Below are 21,235 nucleotides of genomic sequence, written 5' to 3' on the forward strand. Positions count from 1 at the left end.
AGCCAAAGTCTTTGCAAAACAGGAGTGCGATCAACTCCCCCCCCATAGGGACACAGACTGTAAAATCTTCTTGGTCCCAGGGGCACAACTCCCCAAAGGTAGAATATATCGGATGAGTCCAACCGAGGAGAAGGAGCTTTGAGCCTTTCTCGATAAGAATCTGGCTCGCGGTTTCATTCGCCGAGCCACCAAGAGCACTCACGCAGCCCCCGTTTTGTTTGTGAAAAAGAAGGATGGAACCCTACGTCTGTGCACTGATTATCGTGGTCTCAACGCTGTTTCACTGTCAAATAAATACCCCTTGCCCCTGATCAAGGACCTGCTCGATGCCTTGGGAAAGGGGCGTATTTTCACCAAACTGGACCTGAGGGAGGCCTATTACCGAGTACGAATTGCTGAGGGATTCGAGCATTTAACAGCATTTAATACTAAATTTGGCCAGTATGAATATCTTGTAATGCCATTCGGATTATCCGGCGCCCCAGGGGCTTTCATGTCACTTATTAACGACGTCCTACAAGATTTTCTATTCAAAGGGGTGGTGGTGTATTTGGATGACGTTCTAATATATTCCCAAACGATGGAAGAGCATGAACTGTCAAGGCTGTCAGGGCTGTGTTGCAACGTCTGCTTGATAACTCCCTGTTCGCAAAACTGTCCAAATGTGCCTTCCACCAGACCTCCATGGATTACCTAGGGTATTGGATCTCTCCAGAGGGCCTGGAAATGGATCCGGCAAAAGTAGCAGCTGTGGTGAATTGGCCGATACCCACCACCCGTAAGGAACTTCAATCGTTTCTAGGATTTGCGAACTTTTATCGAGATTTTATTCCCCAATTTGCTAAGCTTGCTCTACCACTCACAGACTTACTGCGCACCAAGGGAAAGGGACCCCAGGCATCGAAACCCGGGGCTTCCCTCTCCTGGTCCCCTGATTGTCAAAAGTCGTTTCAGGCTCTTAAGACAGCTTTTACTACCGAGCCCATTTTGAAACACCCAGATCCCACTTTGCCTTTCATCGTGCATGTCGATGCTTTGGATAAAGCCCTAGGAGGAGCACTCTTGCAGAAAAATAAAGATAACAAACTTGTACCGTGTGCTTATTTATCGAAAAAACTGTGCGGCCCCGAACTCAACTGGACAGTTGGGGATAAAGAAATGGCAGCCATTAAGGAGGCTCTGTCTACGTGGCGGCATTGGCTGGAAAGCGCCGCGCGCCCGTTCCAGGTTTGGTCGGATCATAAAAACTTGGCAGCTTTGTCTACTCCACTCAAAATGTCGGCCAAACAATTAAGATGGGCGGACTTTTTTTCCAGATTCAACTTCACCGTCCATTTCTTCCCTGGTAATAGCAACAAATTAGCTGACGCCCTGTCCCGCCTCCCCAAGGGGACGGACACCTCCTTACGCACCATGCCTCGCACTATTCTCACACCCTCTCAATTGGGCTTGGCGGTAACCTGATCCCAGACAATTACGCCCCCGATACACCCCCCCATGAATGTCCCGGACGTTGTATCTCCATTTCTACGTCACCTGGAGGAGGCGGGACGACAGGAGGTTCCAAAAGATGAATCCGACCCCCTCCTGCAGTTGCAAGGGGGAGTTTGGAGACGGGGTGACTGCTGGTACGTCCCACCGGCCCTACGTAAGCAGGTTCTACTGGCTGGCCATGACGCCCGACAAGCGGGACACTTTGGGTTTTTGAAAACACTCCACTTACTTAGGAGGCAATTTTGGTGGCGCACCATGCGCAAGGACATTGAGGCATACATAAAAGGGTGTACGACGTGCACAGAGGCTAAGGCCATCCCTGGTAAGCCTCACAGATTACTACACCCCATCCCCCCGGTGGCCCGGCCGTGGCAAGTGATTTCTGTGGATTTGATCACAGATCTCCCCGAAAGCCATGGTAATACAGTGTTATGGGTGGTGGTGGACCTCTTTTCTAAACAGGCGCACTTCGTTCCATGTTCCACCATTCCTTCGGTGCCTAAATTGGCCAAATTGTTTATTCAACATATCTATCGTTTGCACTCATCGCCGGAGAGAGTGATCTCTGACAGGGGCCCGCAGTTCATATCTAAGTTTTGGAAAGCTTTCCTGGAGTTGTTGGGAACAGCTTCGGCTGTAGCTGCCCTGTACCACGTGCAAAGTGACGGCCAGACCGAACGGACCAACAGAACGCTAGAGCAGTACCTACGTTGTTACACCAACTATCATCAGGATAACTGGACGGAACTTCTTCCCTTCGCCGAGTATGCCTACAACAACGCGGTTCACAGCAGCACCAATAAAACTCCATTTGAAGTGGTCTCGGGTCGTTCGTTCCCCCCGTTACCCCAGCTCCCCGATCATGTGCTCCAACCCCCTGACTTTGGTGACTGGATCCGGTCTCTGGCTGAAGGCTGGAAATCTGTTTCTTCCTCGCTTTCGCAAGCGCAGGAAGCCCAAAAAAGACAAGCGGACAAACATAGGATGGATTTTCCTCTGCAAGTGGGGGCGTGGGTTTATTTGTCTACCAAAAACCTTAGGGATGTGCATAAATATTCCAAGCTAGGCAAGAAATTCATAGGCCCGTTTCGGATCACCCAAGTGATCAATGATGTGACTGCTCGGTTGGAATTGCCCAATTCTCTCAGTAATATTCACCCTGTATTTCATTCTAGCTTACTCAAGCGGGCTCCAGATTCAGATGCTTGGCACGACCCAACGGAGGCTCCCCCGCCGGTGATCGTTGATGGCCACAAACACTACGAAATCGACGCTATTCTGGATTCTCGTTACATACGCAAACGTTTGCAATATTTTGTTTCCTGGGTGGGATATCCCTCGGGCCATAATCAATGGGTGTATGTTGAAAATATTGACGCTCCCCCTTTGATCGCTGCTTTCCATAAGGCTTTTCCTCATAAACCAGGTGGAGAGGGGGCTTTCGTAGAGGAGGCGAAGTGTAAGGGTAGGGGTTAGTTTCTGCTCCTTCTGCCTGTCCTTGGCGCATTCCTCATTCTGGGCTTCGTGCCCGGGGTGGTTGTGGCCTTAACCTTGCTGTGGTTATCATGTGTGTTTGAAGCTTGTTTCTATCCTGTCGTGGGAATTCTGCTGGGACGTTTGGGGGAGGTGGCTGAAGGGTCCGTAAAAGCGACACCTTAAGCCCGGGAAAGTCAGAATCCGCATTCCGTGTATTGCGATCATTGAAGTTTATGAAATAAACGATCTAAACTCAGTTACTTTGTTTCGAGTCCTTTGAGGTTCCTTACAACAATAAGGTAACCACAAAAAAACCATTCCTAAACCACTCTATAAGATTTCTGCTGTTCAGAATCTGGAAAAAAATACAACATAAAACTTTCCTCATATTTACCAATGTGGGCCTCTCCACATGAGAAGATCTGATGGAGTTGGGAAATGGATTATATACTTAGATATCTTGTTAAAAGCTAATGACAGAGGTCAAATAATATATGAAATGAAATCTCTTTAAACGTTGAATACAGAGGGCTTGAAAATAGATCAATTGTTTTACTCTCAACTGAGGAACTGCTATTTAAAGGATAGAGTAAATTTCAGGAAGATAGAAGAACTAGGTAGATTTGAAAAAGTTTTCTTGAAATCAGATAAATCTCTAATTGGGAATATGTACAAATTTTGTCTGGATTTAGACCAAGAAAAGGACTATGTTAAAGATTATGTGATAAAATGGGATAGAGACCTAGGCCATATTATGTTACACTCATGGGACCATCTTTAGAAAAATACTCTTAGCTTCACTAATAGTAATTATGTAAGGGATAATGTTTATAAAATGTAGCTATGGTATATTACACTTGATAAGCTGGCTAAGATTTGTAAATTTTCTGACAGATGTTGGAAGTGCAATAAAGGACCTGGCTCCTTTTATCACCAATGGTGGCTATGTAAAAAAGCACAAGCATTTTGGAATATGATAAATAAGAAATTATGAAGATTCTAGGAATTAAAATTATCTGTAAATCAGACTGGTATTTGTAAGGGATGGTTAATAAAAGACTGGAGGAAAATCAAAGTGAACTATTGCAATATTTTGTTGCTGCAACCAGGCTAGTTGGTTAGTTGGGCTAAGATCTGGAATATTAATAAATGCCCAACTCGATCAGAATGGCAAGTAAAAGTTATGGAAATATTACATGCAGTGAGAATGTGTGATATGATGGTAAATTGGTAAATTGGAAGTAATCTGTCTTGAAGTATTATATTGGAACTTTGAGTATTGATATTGATATTCCTGGATTGTCTTATCTTATTTTTTTTCTTTTTATAAATTATCAAGAAGTTACAGCTTTATGTTTTCCTATAAATGTATTTTTATTACATTTCATGACTCTCTCAATAAAATAACTTTTAAAAATGATCTACTGCAAGTAATAATGCTGAAAAAGAAACCACAAATTATTCCATGAGGGGATGTGTTCATCATAGGAAAAGGCACTGAGACACACTATTTCCTTTTTTATCAGGAGAAAATGTCCTATGAATAATATCAGAGGTTCTGCATTCAGGCTGGGCTACCAGGCCCCCAGCTCCCATTGCCTGCAACCACTGTGAGTGGCAACAGGGGAAGTTTTTATAAAAATGGATGTTGATTGTGGTATCACATTATTCCTAATTTTAAAAAATGAAAGCTAGGGCTGATTCCGCACACAGCAAATATAACGGGTGCAGGACTATATAATCCATTGCGGGGAATTCACAAGGTCCCGCCCCTAAAGCAAGCCTACCTTGTTTTATTTCCCCTGACCCAGGATTTTTGTAAACCGCTCAACTAGCAATCCTTTTGAAAAATCCCAAGTTGGAACAATTCCCATCTAAATAGCCAGGGAGGAAGTGCTTTATTTTCATCCCTTTCATTGTGCCATCCATGGTCAGGGAGAATCGCCTGCAGGTTGCAATCGGTCAACTCGTGGGACAATCGGCATGGCTATGGGGGCTCATTTCTGCATACCTGCACAGCTATGCACATTTTGCCAGAAATTTTAAAAAGAGAGAGGCGTTTCCGTGTGAAGGCGCGAAAGCAACCCAGATTGTTTTTGTGTCCTCCAATCACTGCCTGCACGGAATGCATGTGAATGGGAAAACAGGGAAACAGTTTCATTTATCACAATTGCAACCCATTATACATTTGCTGTGCGTAATCAACCTAGGAATCATGGGTTTTACTATAAAGTTTCTGGTGATTCTTAGAGCGACCTATGTCACTTCAAGTTTTTTACTGGAAGCGATGTGATGTCAAAGTCAGCACCCCAGATCCCTACAGACAGTTCCTCGGCCAATTGTTCAACTTCACTTTGAAACCTCCAGCCACCCGAAATAGTGGTACTCCTTTCATTTTCAATGACTTGTTCTTATTCATGCTTAACTTCTTCCACTATAAATTGGCCTTCCTAACATGAAGAGTCTACATTTTCCCAGATAAACCTTTTCAAGAGCCATGAGGGCAAGCAGATTGGTATGCATGAAGGATACTAGTTCTACCTTCTTATTTTCCTAGGATTACATGGAAAATATTATTGAATAATTAGTAACTTGCATGAGCAACTTAGTTATGTTAGCTATCTGTGTAAGTGAAGGATATTATTTCAGTGAAGGATATTAAAACACTTGGAACCAAAGTGACAAGCTTGAACTGATCTACTTCCTGACCTTCCTTCTACCAACATTCTTGTTTCAAAAATATCCAAGCAGCAAGCAAAATATGTAATGTGGATCTGAATATCTGAAATTGTTCAGAAGTCATTGTAATTTCCCCTAATGGTGATACCTTTAAAAAACCTAATGGTGACACCTGTAAGAAAAGCTTAACTTCTGCTGGGTATTTGAAAAACCTGGAGCATGAGCAATCATGTATACCATGATATCTCATCTGAAGCACTGCCAATTATTTTTCCCAGTAAGTCGTACAAAGGGGACTATCAGGTCTGTATAGCTCCTTTGACTTAAACTCATTAAAGAATGGATAAGTGGTTCTCACAACGCTTCTGAAAGGTTCCCAGAAGTAGTATTCTTTCTTTCACACAAACGCCTTGATTACAACCCTTTGCTGCAATCAGTAGTGCCAAAATTTGAATTGTTATTAGACCTCTGTTTGGAATGGGGTAAGACGTAATGGTTTTTATGTCAGGAAAATGAACTCGATAGCATTTCAAAGTTTGTTGTAAATGTAGCAGATTCCCCTTCTCCTAAAAAGCCTTTTGTGGGCTCTACTGTTGCACCTGGTTTGAGCCTGAGGGGAGGGAATGCAAGTTTAAACACAGCATAACAAATAAACATGCTTTATAAAAGGAAGACAAAGGAATAGACCTTTGCTCATATAGCTCTTGCATGTTTACTCAAGAAAAAATTACTCTGGTTTAGTGGCCTTCAGGTAAACATTCTGTATTGTTTGAATAGCCAGATGATAATACCTGAACACTGTATTTGTATGACACAGAATTATGGATAATAGAAACAAGTTTAAATGGCTAATTTTCATTCATGTTCACTAGCCAGGTCTTTAAAAAACCCATTGTTTGTTTACACGGTAGTTCCAGTTTCTATTCTATTTCATGCTTCTGCAGTATATTTTGAAAAGATCCCATGCAAAACATTTTGATGAGACATTAAACTAATGAATTGACCCACAAGGTAATTAAGTACAAGCTGCACTCCTACACTAATTTTAAAAGTAAAACAAGTACATACACCAAACTATTACACTCAATTGATTCCTCTTTCAAGGACAAAGGCAACTTATGCTTTACCAAAATATTTCATTCCTATGTATTAATTTATTTCCTACTGTAAAATTCTATTTTGACTAACTCTAAGAGACCACTTCTGTTAAATTTCATGCACTAGAGAGGGAAAAAAACTTTCCAGGCATTTTTCTTCCACTAAAGAAAACAACTCAGTTAAAAATCCCTCAAGCTAAAAAGGTGATTTTTGGAAAGAAAAAAAAAGAGTGGGGTGGGGAATGACATCAAGCGGCTGTGCTGATCTGCAAAAGTACTTAGGAAATGTGAAAAAGAAATGAGGGAAAACAGAAAAAAGGGGGCTGATAAAGTTTCTGGCTACAATACAGGAGACATATCATTACCATATGATCTACTGTGGGTGTCAGCCTGGATTCTGTTCATTGAGGGAAATCTTACTTTTTTAACTGAACTGTGGAACGGAAGAAGCAGGAGGATTTTCAACCAGTGACAGTCACTGAGCAGTAACCTTCTCCTCCTCCTTTCCACACCTGCATGGTCTATTGCCTGGGTTGAATATTTTAGCTGAATTGCATCTCAGCTCTGAGGGCGCCTGTTGCAAATTCCTGGATTTAAAGGTATGGCTTTCATATAACTATTCTGAACTTTTGCTGCAGTACAGTAAAACATCAGTAACAGCTAGAGGGAACAAGATAAAGCCTGGAAGAAGAGTCTTTCACAAAACCTTACTGCAATATTTTGAGAATTGTAGACATTTCCTAACCTTTTTTAAAAATAAAACTTTTGAAGCTATTTGTTTGAATTTGCCTGAGTATTGGTATGTTCCATGAGACGGTTTGCAGCTGTGCATTTTCAGGTTGTAATCTGAGGTTTGGAATATATGGTGTTGAAAGAAGAAACAATGTAGATTAACATTCAAATTTTATAAGGGAAACCATTTCTGAAATAGCAAAATGCCTTGCCTGGATTAACAGACGTCTTTCTGAACAGCGCAAAGTGGCATATTACAGTTGTAAACAGTGATTACATATTTAAGGCAAGAGGATTCTGGAGGGAATGAGCTAAAGGTAAATAAACACAGCTAGCTAAGTATGGGTAAAATTCTACAACTAGGAATAGCAGACATCCCTGCTGTTTCAAAGTCTGACTGAATTTGCTTCCAAAGCTTTGAATATGCCCAACAGAATGGGTTCCTCATCAGTTCTTGATCCTCTTCTTGTAAGAGACTTTTATGTTTCCTCAGAAAAAAATCAGTGCAATATATTGGTTTCTGTTGAAGCTTTTAAAAAGTGATTTTAAACTGAGATGAAGCTAGCACTGTGTTTCAATTCCTCTCTTTCAAAAAAAGCCCTGTTAAATGTCTACATGTTTTTAAGGCAATGTGAATGCCGAAAGACTGAATCCTATTAACCACTTGAGGCTTAAGCCAAACATACTGAATTTACTACAGGGAATCATTTTAATTGATTTATGTTTCAGGATACAACTTCCTGAATGCAAATACCACAACATATTTCAGAGTGAACCTAATAGCTCCCCTCACCTACCCAACCCTGGACCCAATGTGCACTTCAGAGCCTTTCCTGATATGGTTTCTAGATTTTGCTCCATGTTAGATATCATTTTTCTGACTATTTGTTTTCAGTTTACATACTGCCCCCTGTTATATGTGAGTTAACAGGCTAACAAGTTACTTAAGATCTGAAGAATAAGGCCCATGGTTAGCTGGCAAAGAGTGCTTTGCATGTACTCTAGTCAGGGTGTCATGTCACTTCACTTTTGATGGGTCAGGTATATATATTAGGAACTCAAAGGCCAATCATTTTGGCTAATTAAAATGTTACATGTTTGAAAATATTTTATTCTACACTGTAAGTAATACAGAGAACCCTTCTCACAGAATCATAAACATTTAACACCAGGATTAAAAACTCAGTTATTAAATCATGACCTGAATTACTGACCTGATTATCTGGAAGAATAAATAATAAACCTATTTTATGTTTCACTTTTAGATACTCTGAGATCATTTAGTCATACAATATCCCTCTACATTTGAATTCTAATTACATGAGTAAATATATTAATTTAAAAGCACGAAACAGGTTCGTAATGGCAAGTGGAGCTGTTTATCAAAAGTAAACAGCTCCACTTGCCATTAAGATCCTGTTTTGTGCTTTTAAATTAATTTAAATTTAAGAGGAGAGAGTCCATTGAAATAAAGTGCCAGTATGGGACAATATATGAATCCATTGCTTAGATTCAGGTCTCTCTGTGAGGAAACTCACTGATAGACAAATTATTGCCCTAAGTTTCTTCACACAATAGCTGTGGTGATAAAATAGAGTGTGTGTAGAGCCATATCTGCCACCCGGCACTCCTTGGGGGAAGCGTGAAGCTTTATAAATATGTAAAGCAGAATCTGTAACTGTATTTCCTTGTACTTTGATTTATATACAATTATAAGGCAAAGAGAAAACTACTACAGCATTTATTTTAACTGTCATATTATGAACATAGTATTAGAAGGCAAATTTGGCTAATTTAAATATATCTTGTCCCTTTTTCCACTGTCCATAACTGTACACATAATATAACATAATAATATAATAATATGCATATTGAGTAAGCGAATTTGGCATTATCATTGGCTTCGCGTGAGCGGTTTCAAAGATTCTTAAATCCATCAGCATTCTGAGAGAATGGTATTTAGCACTATAGCATAAGGTGATAGCAGTGCTTCGATTCAAGTGAAGGCGACAAGAAACAATTGTGAAGTTTCGATGATTTAATAAAATCTTCATAATTTCACCTTTCTGCCCCCACTGTGCTTCACTAATAGTACAATACTGAGGGGAGGGGCAAAACCACTTAGAGAACAGTGTGACCCTAGTGCCTGCACAAAGGTCAGGTGAGCTGGTGTAAGGGGTACTTATGTTGGTACTGGGGAGTTGTGCAGCAGTGCAACATCTGGGCATCAGTGCAGTTCAGCAGCAGTGCTTCTCCGGCAAAGGAGACTTTGCCAATGCCAAAGAGGACGTTCCCAGGGGTGGGGCCAGCTTCCTGAGCCCTTTCAGCTTGGGAACACTCCCATCTGCTGGCGTGGATTTATGCCAGCAAAATCAGTGGCACTGACCATTTTGCTGCATAGGCAACTTTTCACAGGGTAAGGGGCAGCAATGCTAGGTGTGGCACAGCAAACCTCTTAAGATATGGTGCCGCTGTGCTGTCCCTGGCTGTGGCACGCTACGTCTAATTGTAATACGCGTCCTGTTAATTTAGCGTATTAAAGCATACATGATAAAAACACATCCTAAAACTATTGAAACCAAAATCTCTACATCTTTCAAACAATTAAAACCAATTAAAATATTAAGCTATCTTAATACAGAAAACTATGTTACATAGAGAAAGTTCCCAAAGCAATTCTGAAATGGTATTAAAAGGAGGTGACCAATTGAGGGAACATCAGACAAAACAAAATTGTTTCACCTGTTGCAAGAAGATGGCAACAGAAGGGGACAGGAGAGTCTCTTTGGGAGAGAGTTCCAGGGTTTCAGTGCCATGTTGCCTTTTCCCATGTTGCCTTCCTAATCTTAGACTTTAGAAAGCATGGCTTCAACATGCGAAATCCAGGACTCCCAAGCAGTACCGATCAAAAAAATAACCCCTAATCGAATCCAAATCTCTAGGCTACTATAACCGCTTAAAGGGCGCCAGAGGTGGGATCGCCCTCCCGTCCTCAGCCACCACTAATTCCACCACCGCTATTCAATCTGTAGGACGATTTATCGGCAGCAGGGGGAGACGTAGGCTTACTGGATGCGGGTGATATTGCCAGCAAGCATGGGAAGGGATACCATTATGTCAACTGGAGAAGTAGTGTACTCTGGTATTTGGGTAAAAACTCTGTGGTAATAAAGAGACAACTATAGGATTGTTGCCCAGAGACCAGAGTGTCCCATGTTGCTTCTGACATGCAGTCACTTCTGGTGTACCAACACTGAGTCCTCTGAGTCCCACTCACTACCTTCTGGTTGCCAGGAGGGGCCTGGCAACCCTTGTATGACAGGCCAGTTTTCTCATATTCCTTTTTTTTTCTTCCCCAGAGTGCAGTCAGTTCAGTGAGCATGATCACTTCTCTTAGATGGTTTCCTTTGAAGGGATCTTCATTTTTATACTTTGGCCTATGAGAAGGCAGTTTTTATAGATTTAATGATCACTCTACATATACCTATTCCCCCCCCCCCTCCAGATTTCTATGGATCTAAGTCTCAGAAAAGCTAGTGTGGTATAGTGGTTAGCACATTGGGCTAGAATTTCTGAGACTCAAGTTCAAATCTCCTCTCGGACATGGGAACTTACTGGATGACCTTGTTGCACAGATTCAGTCTAATCTACCTCATAGACTTGTTGTGAAGATAAAATGGAAGAGAAGAAAGGAAAACTGTAAATTGTTTTGAGTCGCCACTGGGGACAAATGTCAAGTATGAATGAATGAATGAAAATAAATACATAAATACATAAACAAATAAATAAATATATCTCTCTTGACAGGCCATCCTTGTTTCCTCCCTCAGTAATTTAACTTACTCTGATCAGATCACAGCATAACAAATCTCAACATACTGAAGTATGCCCTGATTCATCAGACTGTACATTAACCAGAAGAGAAAAAGCAAAGTCATATCTTCTGTGCATGAGGAAAGTCCACCTAAGTGGAAAGTCCACCTTATCTGAATGTGGCCTGATTTTATTACGTTCATTAGTGGTACAAATCTCTCACTGTGAAATAGATTATGTAGCAATAAATATAATAATGCTATCAGTAAAGCCCATTGTATGAACAAACACAATGGGATCTGGAAAACTGTTGGTGAGCTAATGGTGCCCACTGAGGGGGCCAACCCCTCCTGACCTCTTGCCCCTGCTCACCAACTTTTCATCCTCATCCTCATCCTCTTCCAAGATGCTTGCATCAGTTAACCTCTACAGTGTCACAAAGCTGTTTTGATTTGCCTCAGATTAGCCAAGTCATCCTCAGCTCATGGGGACCCCTTGAATCAATGTCCTCCAAAACATCCTATTGTTGGCAGGTTTTGCAAACTAACACTAATGTTAGGAAAAGTTGAAAGCAGCATGAAAAAAGGAAACGCCAATATGAGATGGATTAACTCTGTCATGGAAGCCACAACCCTGTTTCCAAGAGCTGAGCAAGGCTGTTAAAAATAGGATGTTCTGGCGATTATTATTTCATAGGGTGACCATAAGTCAGAAGCGACTTGTCTTGACGCACCTTAACATATACATCTAGAGCAAAAATGACTGAATTGAGTTTCTACTGAAGTAAAATAAACTTTAGATGGAGGAAGGTTCTTCAGACTTAAAGGGAGGCTTTGTGGAAGTCACATCTCGTCCTCTGCAGAGCTCACGCTAGGCTACAGTTTGTTAGGAGTTTGAAGTTGATCCCCCATTCTCGACAGGTAAGTCTCCCCTCCCCCTTTATTTTACTTGCCATACTTAGTTTCTAAATTGAGAGGTTCTGGGGTTCATAATTTCATGGAAGTCACACCTGGAACTCTGAAGTCACTATGTAGAAGCTGGCTGTGATTCTTCAGCAGCAAGACATTGTCAAAAAAACTCCTTCATGTATGTTTGGAAATATTCTTTCTCTACCCCCATACTCCACTCTGGCAATGAACTTTTAAATTTATTTTACTGAGAAGAGATTTCAGCATTTAAATATAGCCTAATAGACCCCCTTAATCATTTAGCCACAGCATTCTTTAAAAGCATTCTTTCCCACCTCCCTTCAGCTCAAAATGTTTTCTTTGGAGTTATCTGGAGTGCCCTGACCTTGATACTCCAAGCTAGCCCATATTGCAGAGGCTAAGCAGTCTGCTCTGTATAGAGTAACTGCCACATTCTGCTGTTTTGTTTGTATTGGTTTTTACCGGCTCTGTGTAAGCTCTGCCCCCAAGCTATATGTGCATGGCAATTGGCTGGAAAGTGAGTTATGTGTGGTAATTTGGCTGGAAGTGAGGGCCTTTCCCCACTTACCTTAAGCCCTGCGCTACTCTCCTCAAGTAGCGTGGGGTCGCCCTGCACTCCCCAGGACAGGGGCGGCGACAGTGAAGCCGCCCGGACGCTGCCGCTGTTGCGCCCCCTCAGCACATGGCATCCCTGGCGCTGGAGAAAACGGCGCCTTTTGATGACCCCGTGCAGAGCAGAGCGCGGGGTCGTGGGCACACCTGGGCACGCGCCAGGGATGCCGCATGCTGAGAACAGCGTGCGGCATAGGGGGGATCCTTGTGAGTGGGGAAACGCCCTGAGTTGTCTCCACTAGCTGGCCTTACTTTTTTATGTGGACTAATGGGGAGGCATAAGGGACAGAATGTTTAATGGACAAAATACTGTCAAAATTCTTCGCACAAAAAGACATTTCCTGTGTTTCCTATGAATTGCAACAGTCACTCAATAGAGACCTCATGACCAAAACAATTCATCCTTTACTGACTTGTACAGTATCATTGTAGTCTACACTGGCAAATGTCAGTGATAACATTTAATATAGAGTGATACACTGTCTGACCATATACTGGTAATCCTGGTTTATGAAACAACCATGTCCGCTCTTTATCCAACATAGTATATTTTACACATATTATTGTTGTAGGACATACATGTAAAAGTGGCATAATGGTATCCACATTTTAATGACAACATACCAATTGGGCCTGTGTACTGATATCTAAAAGTAAACATCTGTAGTGCCACATTATACTTAACAAGGAATGATAGGTTTAAAGTTGATGTACCAATTTATAGATAGCCCAGCTCTTTATATTAGCTTGTGCTTCTATTAAGAACTCCTGATCTAAGCAGGAGCTTTTATGTCCACATCCCTCTAAACGTCTTCCATGTTGCTCATGACTCATGAGAGACCTGGAACTCAATAGTAGGACACATGTTTTGCATACAGAAGATACCAAAGTCAATCTAGCTGAAGAACCTCTGTTTTAGAAAAGATCTTGGAGAGCTGCTGCCAATCAGTACAGAAAATGTTGAGTTCACCAGACCAAACATCTGATCCAGCATAAGGCAGCTTCATATATATCTGCATCTGAAACATGTGAAATGTAGTTTGGCTGGATGTTTAATGCACAAGTAGGAAATCTAATATTAAGCCTCTTTGGGTGAGAGCCCTGATCATTTTTAGAAACCTTTGAACATTGGGATAAATGTTAATTATTTGACAAAAAAGACAAGGAAGCCAATCTGAATGAAAATAGCTGACCTGTGACACTTAAAAGACTAAATAATTTATTATGACATAAGCTTCGGTCATCCAGATACCCTTAATTAGCTAAAATGAGGCATTCAGTTGACAGGGAGTTTTATTTTATTTCTGAAGTTACAGAATGCAGGGGAGTGGGAAGTAATTACAAAGAGAAGTCAAAAGAGTGGTCCTGTTTCCCAGAGTACAAAGGAAAATACAGATTGGTCAAAAGAGTAAACCATTCATGGGCCATGTTGGTGGTGGACTACTCCCAATAGTTGATGATCTGGCACAGGAGGATTTATCTGTATAGTGCACATGGACTTGTAAGGAAGAACTACTTAATGTAGTGAGCTGATCCCCCTCATTCCTACTGAGTCAGGCAGCCCAATTCCAGATGGGAGATGAATTCCTTTCTGGAGATGGGCAGGCTTATGCTGGCAGATTTGCCTCCCCCAGGACACTAACCCTGGCAGAGAAGCAAATCTACTGGTACCCTGCCACTGTGTGGCCCTGAGATGCCTGGCCACGGTGCCTAGCTTTGCTTCAGCACTCCTGATCAGTGGAGGCATGGCAGGGATGTTTGCAGGAATGGAGCTGACCTTAGTTGGCTTCCACTGCAGGTTCAGTTTGCTTGAGCTGGCAGAGCCAGCCTTAGAGCTATGTCGCAATTTTTGTGGCGTACCTCCTCTTTCTCCTATCAGAGACTCTTTGGGGTTTTTTTTAAAGGGTTTCCTGCATTGTGGGAAAGTCCTCTGGAGGGAACTGGCAACTGGGCACTGCTGAAGTGTTGCTTTCCCCACCTGCCCGACAGCTCTGGATTGGGCTATAGGTCTGATGGCATCAAATCTACAGATGAATTTGAAGTCATCAGCTTGTTCCTGATTTCTTCCTTTTAGACTGTTCTGCTAAGGTATTTCCCTTCCCTCCCTGCCAGCAACAATATATCTCTATTGACTCTGGCTACTGCTGCCTTTCCCCTGGGTCACCTCTTCCTCCTCCTAGCCATTTGGGTTGCTACCTCAAATACTACCTGAACTGTGTCAACATTTCAGCTTTTGGAATGATTTCTACACAGGCTAATAAAGAGACAGCACTAGAGGACAGGCCTTGACTATTATATATAGTAGTGCACAAGGAGATTGACATGTTCCTTTGGTTTCTGAATTCTTCTGTTTGAAATGTCTGAATTGTATTAATTTATTCTTTAATATAGAGGCCGAATGGAACTTTTTCTATAAAATACTTTATAAGCTTTGCTATAAATAGCTGAAGTTTCCTTTAATATGACTTTACCACTGTGGCAGTGCAAAGAAAGCAGGAAAAAGAGACACTGGAAAAATGAAAATGTTGTGAAAATGTGCAAATCATCTTCAGCTAAATACACCAACTGTGGCCCTTCTTCAAACAGTTACATCTGGCCAGTACAGATTATTGTAATGTGATTTACACAGGCTTTTAAAACTGTTTAGAAAATTCAGTTGTTTCAGAAATCGGCAACCAGGGTATCAGGTGTGGGATTCAGGAAAGTTGCCAGGTCCCTCCTCAACTGCAGAATTAAGACAGGTGGTGACCAGAGATGGTAGAAATGGTTTTTCATCTGTGGATTGCTTTCCCACTTGAGATTTACCGTACAACCTACTTTTCATTTAGTTGCCACGTGAAAACATTTCTCTGTACCCAGGCTTTTAACTAAAAGGTTCCATCTTGTTAAGATGCTTATGGCCTGCTCATACATTGAGGGTCATTTTATCAATGTCATTTGTCATTTGAGCAGCAGTGGTGTATTAGTTAAGAGCAGGTGTACTCTAATCTGGAGGAACTGGGTCTGATTCCAAGCTTTGCCAACTGAGCTGTGGAGGCTTATTCAGATTAGCCTGTACACTCCAACACACAGCAGCCGGGTGACCTTGGGCTAGTCACAGTTCTTCTGAGCTCTCTCAGCCCCACGTACCTCACAGGGTGTTTGTTGTGAGGGTGGAAGGGAAAGGAGTTTGTTAGCCCCTTTGAATATCCTATAGGAGAGAAAGGCGGGATATAAATCCAAACTCTTCTTCTTCTTCATTTTAGACTGCCCTCTTTTATGTGCTTTTTGCCTTTGGTTGCTTTTAGAGATGGGTTTATTCATAGGGTTTTAATTGTATTGTTTTATGATTTTTCTTATATGTTGTTATTGTATGTTTGGTTTTATTTCATTTTTCTAAGTCACTTTGTACTAGTTTGGAGAGAAGTATACAATATTCTAAATAAATAAAGTGCTACCAATCTTTGTTTTGGTTTCTAGATTCAGTGCCCTTCCTGGAACAGGTGAATTAAACCATGAAGGTGGCCATCTTCATTCTTCTGCTCTTGCCAGCTTGCTTTGCCAAACCATTCCATCAGAAAGGCTTGTTTGATTTTATGCTTGAAGATGAACCAGGTTCAGGTGATGAAGTAACAGGACCACCTCCCCTTGCACCAGACCTCACATGCCCATTCCGCTGTCAGTGCTATCTTCGGGTTGTTCAGTGTTCTGATTTAGGTAAGCTGGATAACAAAGTGACTTCCTAAACTGGCTGTTTATAATGGTTTACAACAAAACCTGAGTTATTTTAAGTGACATAGCCACTAATGTCCTCTGTCCTGCTGTAATTTCATTGTTGCTGACTATGATCATCTCTGTATCATCATTTTTCCAAACTTTTGTCAATAATTATCCAGAAGTCACTGGAGAAAACAGCCTGTGTTTGTTTGTTTGTTTGTTTGTTTGTTTGTTTGTTTGTTTGTTTGTGGTCAATGACCAGTACTTAAAATCCCATCTCACCCATTAACATTTACAGGCTTTTAAAAGTACCTATGCAATCTTACTAAAGAAGTACCAATAGGAGACTTACCTAAAAACCCTGAGTTCCAGCAAGATGTCTGGAGATTGAAACTAAATCAAACATCCCATCCCTTTACCATTCGGCTGCCAGATGTCTTTGTGTGTGTGTGTGTGTGTGTGTGTGTTTACAGATTAATGAGAACAGCCTGTGTCTTTGTGGTGGATGACCATGAAAATAACAGTGTCCATTTGCTTTTTATACATTTTATCTTTCCTTTTAGTCAAGACTGCAGATATTTCTCTTTAACGAAAAGTTTGTTTTCAATGTTCTATATAGTCTATATTAACATGAACAAAATATAATGGGCCGTAGTACTAAATAGCTAAGGAATTCAAAATTATGTGTCTACATTCTATTATTTTCACACTGTAATCCTACATAGTATTAGTCCAATAAAAGCATAATACAGTCAGTGATGCTGTGTGTGCAAAGGGCCATCAAGTTGCAGCTGACTTATGGCAACCCCAACAAGGGGCTTTCAAGGTAAGTAAGAAGCAGAGGTGGTTTGCCATTTTCTTCCTTGGCAGAGTCTTCTTTCTTAGCTTTTGAAATCTGATCAGAGCTAAACCATACCACCTTCCTCTGCTAATCAATAAGCCTAGGGAGGAATAACTCTGCATAGAATTACATTAAGTGATTGTATAATTACATTAAGTGATTGTATACCCCAGAGCAGGGGTAGGGAACCTGCGGCTCTCCAGATGTTCAGGAACTACAATTCCCATCAGCCCCTACCAGCATGGCCAATTGGCCATGCTGGTATATTCTAGAAACTGGTTGATGCAATCAGTTTGGCACACTGAGCATGTGAAAGCTGACATTTGCTGAAACATGACTTCATTGGGACTAATTAGGAAAGGAACTACTGATTCTAGGATTTTATTTTCCAGTTACAATGAAAAAACATAGTTGTCACACTCTTAATAAAGAAAGCAAAGTAAGGGACAGAAGAGAGACTTCTAGACAAAGAAACTTCTAGATGAGGTAAAAGTCTGTAGAAAAGGAAGAGAAATAATGGCTTATTGTTATAATATAGAGTAGGCTTGAGCAAAACTAAAAAACAATTGTAAAGTTTGGGTTTAGGTTTTCTTGGCTTTAAAATTCTTGGTAAAGCCAACTAGCTGAATACCTGTATTAGTAGAAGCAGATATATTCAAGTTTTCCCAAAAATATTCAGCTTCCATTTTAGCCTAAGGAGAATTGGAGGGGAGGTGTATGTCTATCTTGTCTGGAAGAGGGTATTTTCAAGGTAGAGATACCAATGTTGCCAAGTGGTTTTAGGAGCTACTCCTGAGAAAAGCTTGCAAGTTTGGCAAAATTTGGTTCAGGGGGTCCAATTCTATGGGCTCTCAAAGGGGGTGTCCCATTTCCCATTGTAAACAATATGAAACAATGTTCTTTTCCACAACCCACCAATTGCCCAAACAAACAAGTCTAACAATAATCAACTATTTAAAAAAGATAAATTATTTTAAAAATGTTAAATCAGTAGAGTCAAGCCCTTCAAAGTATTCTCCATGCAGGAAGACAGGAAGGAATCTGGTATTCAACAGGCAGGAGATCCAAAGACCAGAGAGAAAGGTATAAAAGCAAGCTGTGATTGGCCAAAGAACAGTGCTGCATCTATGCTGAAACTCCATTAGCCACTGACAGTTTTCTTTCCCTTCACCCTCCCATCTGCAAAAGGTAATAACTCTGCAAGGAGCTCAGCTCCTGCAAAAATGCATGGCAGTCATTGGCTAATAGAGAATCTCCGGCAAACTGTCCCATTTGCCTGTGAGAAGGCCTCCTTGTTGCTCTCAGGCTTCTAGGGCATGGGCAGGGAACACTCCAGCTAGGCAATGCTGAAAGGTCCAACAGGACATGAACTTCCCTGAAGAACTGGTTCTGGAGAGAGGAGCTTGCCCTGGTGGTTGACAAACGGGTGATTTGCAGGCCAAGTGACTATAGAAGGCCCCATGGTGATCATCTAAATAAATGAGGAGGGATCATACTGAGAGATGGTCATGTATATATGATGGTCCCAGACTGTTTAGGGCTTGACACATCTGTAGTTCTCTAGATAATTAATACTGGGAAACATTTACATTAAATAGTAGTGTATAAGCAGTCATCTGATAATTTTTCAGTATCTGTCGACCCCCTGCAATAACCAGACCCTTGAGTTCAGAAATCAGTTTATTGACACTGTGAACAAAATTCAAGCAAACCTTGCTGGAACTGAGTTCCACTACATAACTTCTGATTATTTCTTCCCCAAATACTTCTCTAGCCCCTGCCTTTGCAGAATAAAATAACTAGAAATGTTCTCAGGCTGTGCAAAGCCTCCAAGACTAAAACAAAGACAAAGGCCAGGTGCTAACTGTCTTTAAGGGTGAAAAAAGTTACTATATGCCTAAAACAAAAGTACACAAGCAGAGGATTAACAGCATAACAAGCCAAGGATTCCCATGGTACCACAGTCTCATGAGCTAAAATCTTGCCAGGGTATTGACAGTGACCTACAGTGGCTCATGACTGTATGAACATTTTCATATTGTCACATTGAAATTCTTTGTGGGGAAGCAGCTAAAAGATTTCTTAGTCATCCAGAAAGGACTGATATGTGAAAGACGCAAGTGTTGAAAAGGTCTCAGAATCTTCTCAAAAGTTTAGAAAACTTGTACTCATAGCTACTCTTTCCAATATTAACATAAGCAATTCTCTGCCTGATTTCTATTTAAAAGTATTTTTACAAGCATTAGTCAAAAATTGAAATGCATTATTACCCCTAAATGGAATTTGTATTTTAGTGTTTCTCTGTGAGATCTAATTTCAATCCAACTATAGATAGGACTTGCAGCCTATCAAAGTGCAGGGACAAATATCTCTTTTAACTATGTAAAAGAAAAGCATTAAGTTTCACTACTATTAAACCCAAAAGATTCTTCAGGGAGAAATTCTGAAGTATAACAAAGGACTGATTCTGGTTTTCCAGGCTGTGTGGCCGTGGTCTGGTGGATCTTGTTCCTAACGTTTCACCTGCATCTGTGGCTGTCATCAGGAGGTGTGTATCACGGGGAAGTCTTCCTGTGATACCTGAAAATAACCAGATGCAAACCAAGGCTAGTCCCTAACCCTGCTTCGGTTGAATCTGGCTGTGAAAGCCTTCGACAATACATATAACAAAGGTGTTCCATAGTTGCCCTGCTTTGGATCAGTATTTCTCACTGAAAGGTGTTCATGTAGAGTTATTTAACAACTCTTGCATATGACATGGACTACTCACATCCACATTAAACATCACTGAAGTTCCTCTGTGGTTGTTTTCTACACCCAACAAATTGCTGCTTTGTGGCAGCTACTGAAGGTCTACAACTCTGGCTGAAAACTCTGCTGTGCTATAACGATTCTAATTTACTATTGTCCATACTTGCTTCTCTCTAGTGTACAAGGGTGGAACAAGATAAAATTACCACATCCTGTGGAAAAGCCTAGTACTGCTTATGTTATGCATGTGGAAACTCTCTCTGGACTAAATGATTACATGTGAAAACATTTTTGGAGAGTTTGTTTGGCTGTCTTGGGAGCTTATCATAATACCTACTTAAATGCTTAGCAATTTGGGTGGAGGCTACAATTTTATTGTTGAGTTCCTCCAAAGCTACTTCTTAATTGTTCACAAACTTTAATTCTATCCACAGAAATCTATGCTTTAAAAAAAGGTTCTGGAAACATTTATATATCAGATAATTTAAAGAAGGATCTAAATTATTTTAAACACTCTCATAGGCATTAAGTAGTTCTCATGAAATCTAATAAAAACAGAGGTACAAGCATGTTTCTCTAGGAGTGAGCATTTGGGTATACCTAGGCTGAAAATATACTGGAAATTGCTGGCTGTCCTCTTTTCTCCCTTTCCAGAGATTCCTGCCTTTTCCCAAAGGACACCCCTCCATGGTGATGCCCCCATCACCTCCCCCTCTCCACAGCCCAGCCAGCAGCCCCAGCCGAGCCAAGCAACTTTCCTGGGCGCTCCCTGAGCAGGCCGGGCCCACAACTTCCTGGAGCTGCCACCTGCTGGCGTGTTGGGCCCAGGGTAGCTCAGGCATCTGCTGCCAGATGATCCTGGGGGAATGGCGGGAGGGCCCAAGGCTGTTTGCAGAGCACCAGATTAGGCAGCCAGTAGAGCACTGACCCCACAGCAGCACTCCATCAAATATGGTTGTTGTCAAGGCACCACGCAAATGCCTGCAGGGCAATGAGTGAAGGGGTGCACACACCCTGCAGGCCTGATCCAGGACCTGATCCAGGACTGGGAAGAGGCTCCGCCACTTGGAGTTCAGGAAACAGAGGAAAAAGAAGGCTCATTTCTCAGGCTTTGC

At 41.4% G+C, this 21,235-nt stretch overlaps 1 protein-coding gene across 1 annotated transcript in view; it reads left to right on the forward strand.

Annotated features, from left to right (window-relative positions):
- The first annotated feature begins 7,031 nt into the window (after positions 1–7,031).
- The window catches only part of DCN (decorin), a 42,522-nt gene continuing 28,318 nt past the window's right edge, over positions 7,032–21,235 (forward strand). The window contains exons 1-2 of the mRNA XM_048501949.1: positions 7,032–7,345; positions 16,292–16,528. Coding sequence (XP_048357906.1) covers positions 16,327–16,528 — 202 coding nt within the window. The 5' untranslated portion in view covers positions 7,032–7,345; positions 16,292–16,326. The remainder of the gene's footprint in view (positions 7,346–16,291; positions 16,529–21,235) is intronic.

This window comes from Sphaerodactylus townsendi, linkage group LG06, assembly GCF_021028975.2.
Source record: "Sphaerodactylus townsendi isolate TG3544 linkage group LG06, MPM_Stown_v2.3, whole genome shotgun sequence".
NCBI lineage: Eukaryota > Metazoa > Chordata > Lepidosauria > Squamata > Sphaerodactylidae > Sphaerodactylus > Sphaerodactylus townsendi.